This window comes from Oncorhynchus keta, unplaced genomic scaffold (genome assembly GCF_023373465.1).
Source record: "Oncorhynchus keta strain PuntledgeMale-10-30-2019 unplaced genomic scaffold, Oket_V2 Un_contig_2759_pilon_pilon, whole genome shotgun sequence".
NCBI classification, from domain to species: Eukaryota; Metazoa; Chordata; class Actinopteri; order Salmoniformes; family Salmonidae; genus Oncorhynchus; species Oncorhynchus keta.
The window spans coordinates 165,961-171,753 of record NW_026285609.1 but is presented as its reverse complement, the minus strand read 5'-3'; the positions used below and the strand labels follow the sequence as shown (position 1 = coordinate 171,753).

Below are 5,793 nucleotides of genomic sequence, written 5' to 3'. Positions count from 1 at the left end.
TGGAGGAGTGCAGAGGGTATGAATGTGGGGGTGCTCATAGACACAACAAAGGCCTTAAAAATGTCCACAATCTTCTCGGCCACATGTCATTAGTACACCTCACCTCAATACAGTTCAAATAACAATACACAACTTGCAAGCAACCCAAATACTTCTGGCAGGGCAATAATAGTCCAGCTCTAATGAACTTCAATGGGAAGTGCATTTGAAAAATAGAAAGTCTGCTGCAGGGTAAAGCACTGTAACGATAGAGGGAAGAGAAAAAGAGATCTTAGCTGTTGACTTGCAGTTGTACTGGCTTGCAGTTGTACTGTCTGACCGTCTGATGGTTTATTGGCTTGTATGTCAACGCTTCGCAACAATGTTGCTACTAAACCATATGATCCAACAAGGACTTCTGCAGCATAGCACACACACAATCAAACTGTCGCGCCAACCAAGAGCTCCACCCCAGTGATCTGAAAGAGCTGTCTTTATTTCCTCCTTCCTTACTGCTGATGAGGTCTTAAAGTGTCAGCGCATGGTGAAGGCTCCGTGCAGGATTTCGCCACAATATGATCATATCTCATATTGTGCGTGTGTGTGTGTGCGCGTGCATGGTTGTGTGTGTGTGCGGGAGGGAATTATATCCACCTCCCATTAACTTTACCTTGGAACAGGTTGTTTGTCAAATGTAAATAGCTCATTAACGCTTTTATATTATTATTGTGTCTTTGTGTGGGAGAGGGTGGGGTTATACCCTCCTGCCAACTTTTCCTTGGAACAGGTTGTTTGTCAAATATAAATAGCTCATTAATAATTATTTTATGGGGTTTGGTTGAACACAAAGTATGTGTTCAACCAAACTGCAACCAGACTTATACCGTAGATCTACTGAGACATCATGAGAGCCACTCCAGCCATCCTATTGGTCCTCTGTCTCCTACCCGCCAGTCATGGTAAGTAGCCATCATCTTAAACATGCTTGATCAACTTCAAATTGGTCATCAAGTTGGCTCCATAATTTCATCCTCCTTTTTGCTGGTTTACTCTACTCATGTGTCTTTGATCTGGTGTCTCCATAGCCTGGGACTGTCAGCCTGTAGTGGATATCAAGAATCTGGTGCAGATCGATGCAGGACTGGGGCAAGTGGTTGCAACGAACACAAGTCAAACCCCCTACTACCTGGTAGGTGATAAATGGATCCCCCTGTCTGGTTCCATGAAGCATATCACTGTAGGACCAGCAGGGATCTGGGGTGTCAACAAGGCAGACTCAATCTACAAGTATGTGGCCGGTAACTGGGTGCAAGCTGCAGGTTAGTGGAGAGAATTACTCAATATTTATCCAGAGGACACCTGCCTCTTAGCCTTCCTGATACCATCAGGGTGTTGAGAAAATGATGAATGTTTTACATGTTTAACGTAATGCCATTGTAAGTCATTTGGCAGAACTCACAGATACGCACTTCATGTTTGCTTGTCTGTCTGTCTTTGTGGTCTTCAGGCAGTCTGAAGCAAGTGGATGCTGGGGGCAACCAGTTTGTTGTGGGGGTCTACATGAAAGATACCTCATTCTGTCTGACAAGTAGTGCCACAGTTGGCTACAAGGGTCCAGGTTCACCCCTTCCATGGACAGGATTGCCAGGAGCTGTGAAGTATTCTAGTTGCGGACATTTTGGGTGCTGGGCAGTCAACAAGAATGATGATATCTTCTTAATGAGTGTAAGATCTGGGAAAGAGTGTGAGAGCTGGAGTAGAGTAGTAGAGGATGGAGAACCTCAGTTATTCTAAAACTGTTTCACATTATAACTGTTGAAATTGTCCTAAAACCTTGATTGAATCTGTTTTCCAGCTGAATCAAGACTGCCGAAACAACGGGTGGAGTCACATTGACGGCAAGCTTTCCATGATTGAGGTGGCAACTGATGGTAGTGTGTTTGGGGTCACCTCTGCGGGTAGTGTTTATACCAGGTAAGGTTGCTACTGAACTATGTGTATGGTTCCACCCTTTTTCCACATTATTTCCACAAATTATTAAATCATTTGAAATAATATTAGACATTCTATAATATTAGATCATGATTTTCCACAAATAAGGCATTCAGTTTGAAACAAATGGTGTGTTTATTTCCTCCAAGGCAACGCTGAAACTGTTCTTTACAATTGGTATGACTTTTCCAGACTTTTCCAGGGAAGGAAGAAATACAGTGAAACAAGGAGAACAAGGAGGGAGAGAGGGACAAAAGACAAGTGTTTTCTTTAAAGAATAAAAATGAAAATAAAGTTATCCTCCAATGAGGAGGGAGAGGATTGGTAGTAGTATAAAATAGATCTATACTTAATCTGTTACAGTGTAAACATTATAGAGGACCTCCTATAACACATTGGCACTTTATTTTAGTATGTCAATGTACAGCATATCTTTGTTGTAAATGTTTAAGGACCAAACTGCTGGCAGTTAAGACATATAGTCGAACCTCAAATTCAACTTTCCGGACCTGGGCCCAGATTCACCAAGTCTTCATAAGAAGAAATTTCTTACTGATGTGCCATTTTCCCCTTAACTTTATACTGAAAAAGAAACATACTAAACAAGTTACTATTCCCCAAAGTTCTTGAAAATGTTCTTACGTTTCTTCCTATGTTTCTTCCGAAGAAAATAGTTAAGAAATTAGATTCTTGAAAATAAAGTTATTGGATTTCTTCTTGAAAATATTCTGAGTGTCCGAGGAAGGCCCGAAAGATCGTCAAGGACTCCAGTCACCCGAGCCACAGCCTGTTGACCCAGACGGTCACACCTATCACTGCATGTTGAAACCCCCCCCCCTTAGTAAAACATGCTCTGCATGTTCATTGAGAGGTTGTTGAGAGGAAAAAACTATCCAGATATTTGTCCACCTCTAAAGCAGTGGAACTGGTTTAATCACATTATCGGACACATTTCCAGGATGTGCCACGAATTGGTTAGGAGGGTTCTTCCGTGAACCACCCATTCAACAGGTTGTGGGATGCTCCTTCTTATGGATTGAAATCTGTGTGCTGGGCTACAATATATATGGGGACAAAGTATGTATTCAACCTAACTGCCACCAAACTTATACTGTAGATCGACAGAGATAATATGAGAACCACTATCCTATCCTACTTCTACCCAATCGCTATAATGTGGTACAGATTGATGCAGGACTGGGCCAAGTGGTTGCAATGACCATACATGTGCAGTCCTTCTTTCTGAGGAGCTTTCGTGGTATTATGCAGGTTGACGTTTATTGTCATGCATTTTTGGGACATCAGCACAACAGACAGTCTTCAAGGTAGTGGCTGGTAACTGGGTGGCTGGTAACTGGGTGGCCGGTAACTGGGTGGCCGGTAACTGGGTGGCTGGTAACTGGGTGGCTGGTAACTGGGTGGCCGGTAACTGGATGGCTGGTAACTGGGTGGCTGGTAACTGGGTGGCCGGTAACTGGGTGGCCGGTAACTGGGTGGCCGGTAACTGGGTGGCCGGTAACTGGGTGGCTGGTAACTGGGTGGCCGGTAACTGGGTGGCCGGTAACTGGGTGGCCGGTAACTGGGTGGCCGGTAACTGGGTGGCCGGTAACTGGGTGGCCGGTAACTGGGTGGCCGGTAACTGGGTGGCCGGTAACTGGGTGGCTGGTAACTGGGTGTGAACTGTTGGTAAGTGAAGAGCATTGCTTTATAACTGTAGTTATTTTCAGAGGGTAGATCTTGTATAGGTGTGATTTTTTTAGCTTTCATGATGTCACTTTTTCCTAGTTGTTCTTGAACAAAATGATTTAATGTTTTCTAATCATAACAATATGTCAGTGTAAGTAATTTGGCAGATGCTCTCTGTCTTTGTGTTCCTCAGGCAGTCTGAAGCAGTCTGATGTGGGGGGTAACCCGTTTACTGTGAGGGTAAACAAGGCAGCTGTACCATTCTGCCTGAGAAGTTATGCCAAGCTCTGATCAGGCCCTACACCCAATCAAGGGCACTGCGTTCATCCACCTCTGGCCTGCTCACCTCCCTACCACTGAGGAAGTACAGTTCCCGCTCAGCCCAGTCAAAACTGTTCGCTGCTCTGGCCCCCCAATGGTGGAACAAACTCCCTCACGACGCCAGGACAGCGGAGTCAATCACCACCTTCCGGAGACACCTGAAACCCCACCTCTTTAAGGAATACCTAGGATAGGATAAAGTAATCCTTCTCACCCCCCTTAAAAGATTTAGATGCACTATTGTAAAGTGGCTGTTCCACTGGATGTCATAAGGTGAATGCACCAATTTGTAAGTCGCTCTGGATAAGAGCGTCTGCTAAATGACTTAAATGTAAATTATTAAATGCTTGGCTTCATGAGCAGTAGCTTGTCTGCCCCATGGACACCAATTATATTAAAACTGTTTATTATAACAGTTAAGGTTAGATTAGAAATTGTGCTACTTACCAATGACTTTGCTTTCAAAACCCTGATTGACATGTTTGTTCCCAGGATGAGAATCCAAAAACCTACCAAAACAAAGCTTGTTTCCGGCAGCCCTTCCTTGATTGAGGTGGCAACTGATGGCAGTGTCTTCAGGGGTCAACAAAGCAGGCCAGGTCCTTTAACAGGTAAGGTTGCTACTTAAAGCTACAATCTGGGAGTTGTGTTCAGGGCAGACCCAGGTGGTCTGAGTCATAGATGAGAATGACAAACTCAGTTGCAATGCTAATCTTTCATTCTTTTAAAATGTGTATTGTTATTTTACCCCCTTTTTGTGATGTCCAATTGCAATCCAATGTCATCGCTGCGACTTCCCAATGGGAGAGGTCTAGTCATGCATTCACCAAAACATGACCCGCCAAACCACGCTCCACTACACTCGCACGCTTAACCAAGAAGCCAGTCGCACCAATGTGTTGGAGGAAACACTGTGCAACTGACGACTGAAGTCAGCCTGCAGGAGCCTGGCCCGCCATAAGGAGTCGCTAGAGTGCGATGAGCCAAGTAAAGCACCCCCAGTCAAACCGTCACAATACTGGCCCATTTGTGCGCCGCCCTATGGGACTCCCGGTAACAGCCGGCTATGACACAGCCTGGGATCAAACCCCGGTCTGTAGTGACACCTCAAGCACTGCAATGCCGTGCCTTAGACTGCTGCGCCACTCAGGAGGCCCCACTAATCTTTGATTCTAATCTTTAAATGTATTTTATCTTGTCAAGTATATCAAGTCTAATTTAGTCACCTAAGTCGCTTTGTAACAGCTCACCTAAGTAGCTGTTACAAAGACCACCATTTTTTCATGAATTCTTAATAAGACTGTTTTATTATGAAATGTTGATGTACCTTTTCTTTTTGTAATGCTTTTCAGTACTTTATCTACGTCAATAAAACACTCTACTGAACAAACATCATGTCTTCTTTCCCAAACCTGACTGCAGCCCACAACCCTGCATTTGTTTTTCAGCTGAACAACAGCACCACCACTTGGTTTGAAATCAAATTGAGGGATGTGGAGCTAGAGAAACGTAACCACTCAAATTCATAGATGAAGATATGGATGCAAGGACTGATAGTCCATGAGATCAACATGATCATTTTAAACATATTTCGAAGATATATACTGTTTGTTTACAAAGACATTGTTAAAAGCATGGACTCAAAACAACCTTATATTTTGTCTTATGGTGGGATAAAACAGTTGTTCAATGCTGAGGCATTCATAAGATAGAATCAAGGGAAATATAGCATATATTTAAATATCTATTTAGCAGCAGAAAATATTGCACATTAATCCCTATAAAATATATTTGCTAGTTCACTACCTGGTAAGA

General features: G+C 43.5%; 2 protein-coding genes across 2 annotated transcripts; both read left to right on the top strand.

The window, feature by feature from the left end:
- The first annotated feature begins 851 nt into the window (after positions 1-851).
- On the top strand, positions 852-1,552 carry LOC118374450 (fish-egg lectin-like). Its single transcript, XM_052506857.1, has 2 exons — positions 852-938; positions 1,065-1,552. The coding sequence occupies exons 1-2, from the start codon at positions 884-886 to the stop codon at positions 1,301-1,303; spliced, it is 294 nt and encodes a 97-aa protein (XP_052362817.1). The 5' UTR covers positions 852-883; the 3' UTR covers positions 1,304-1,552.
- LOC127922897 (fish-egg lectin-like) lies at positions 1,408-5,347 on the top strand. Its single transcript, XM_052506848.1, has 5 exons — positions 1,408-1,415; positions 1,491-1,704; positions 1,835-1,953; positions 4,471-4,589; positions 4,788-5,347. The coding sequence occupies exons 1-5, from the start codon at positions 1,408-1,410 to the stop codon at positions 4,850-4,852; spliced, it is 525 nt and encodes a 174-aa protein (XP_052362808.1). The 3' UTR covers positions 4,853-5,347.
- The last annotated feature ends 446 nt before the right edge of the window (positions 5,348-5,793 follow it).

Excerpts from the sequence above, each read along its gene's own strand:
- LOC118374450 (XM_052506857.1), top strand. The coding sequence starts at position 884 with ATGAGAGCCACTCCAGCCATCCTATTGGTCCTCTGTCTCCTACCCGCC. Across the intron at positions 939-1,064 it reads TCTCCTACCCGCCAGTCATG|CCTGGGACTGTCAGCCTGTA; the intron begins GTAAGTAGCCAT and ends GTGTCTCCATAG.
- LOC127922897 (XM_052506848.1), top strand. Across the intron at positions 1,954-4,470 it reads GCGGGTAGTGTTTATACCAG|GATGAGAATCCAAAAACCTA; the intron begins GTAAGGTTGCTA and ends GTTTGTTCCCAG. Across the intron at positions 4,590-4,787 it reads CAGGCCAGGTCCTTTAACAG|GTCTAGTCATGCATTCACCA; the intron begins GTAAGGTTGCTA and ends CCAATGGGAGAG.